Raw genomic sequence first — 825 nt, forward strand, 5'->3', positions numbered from 1 at the left:
ACGGACATTGATGGAGAAATCAGATGGAACCTGAGGTGAAATTGGATTGGTTGGGCTTGTTGAATCTGCAATTTCATTGGATGGTTTGGCCTCGGCCACGCGGGCTTTGCATTTGGCGATGAGGTCCAGTTCCGCTGCATCCCAGGTCAGCACGATGAAGAGACGGCGGGCGGGAAACATGATTGCGAGGCCTTCGTCGCTCGCGTCCATCTCGAGCGTGACCTCTGGCGTGGACATGCCAGCGAAGATTGACGTTGGCACGTTGACGAGATGACCCACGTCGAGGATTGCCATGAACCAAGATAGGTCGGCGACGGCAGACGGAGGCAAGCGGTGAGTGCCGAACCGAGGAAAGCGGTGTAACACCTGTTGGAGGTTTTGGTAGAATGCGCGTGCTGCGCGGATGCACGAGCATACATGACGAAGGCTCCCCAGCGTCTTTTCGATGTCGTTCCGAGATGCGACTTTGCGCTGCGCCAGACGTTGTACCCGTAGTTTTGCCTTGTGAATCTTTTCAGCGGGCATGGACACATGGCCTTCGTTGAGATCCCATAGTAAACCTAACGCATGCAGCGTTGTTGACCACGGAGTGAACTTGTGTAGATTGAGACTATCTGGGCCGAGCGTGGCAAGCATGGCGAGCCGTAGCGTGTTGTCCGCCGCGGCAAGGCGAATGCCAACGTCATGTTCGATTAGCACGTGGTCGTCGATGTAGTTGAAGCCCCAGAACCTGCGCTGATCAGTGGACTGTGCGGGGGATATTGAGGCTGGCGATTCGCGCGAAACGAGCCAAGAGATACCGTTTCCAAATGCACAGTAGACGTT

At 55.6% G+C, this 825-nt stretch overlaps 1 protein-coding gene across 1 annotated transcript; it reads right to left on the reverse strand.

The window, feature by feature from the left end:
* Positions 1–30: 30 nt before the first annotated feature.
* On the reverse strand, positions 31–636 carry H310_15157 (hypothetical protein; the record flags this gene model as incomplete). Its single annotated transcript, XM_008883144.1, has 1 exon — positions 31–636. A coding segment is annotated over one exon (606 nt), but the record flags the coding sequence as incomplete, so codon positions are not given.
* Positions 637–825: the final 189 nt, after the last annotated feature.

The sequence above is a fragment of the Aphanomyces invadans genome (assembly GCF_000520115.1).
Source record: "Aphanomyces invadans strain NJM9701 unplaced genomic scaffold supercont1.198, whole genome shotgun sequence".
Lineage (NCBI taxonomy): Eukaryota > Oomycota > Saprolegniomycetes > Saprolegniales > Verrucalvaceae > Aphanomyces > Aphanomyces invadans.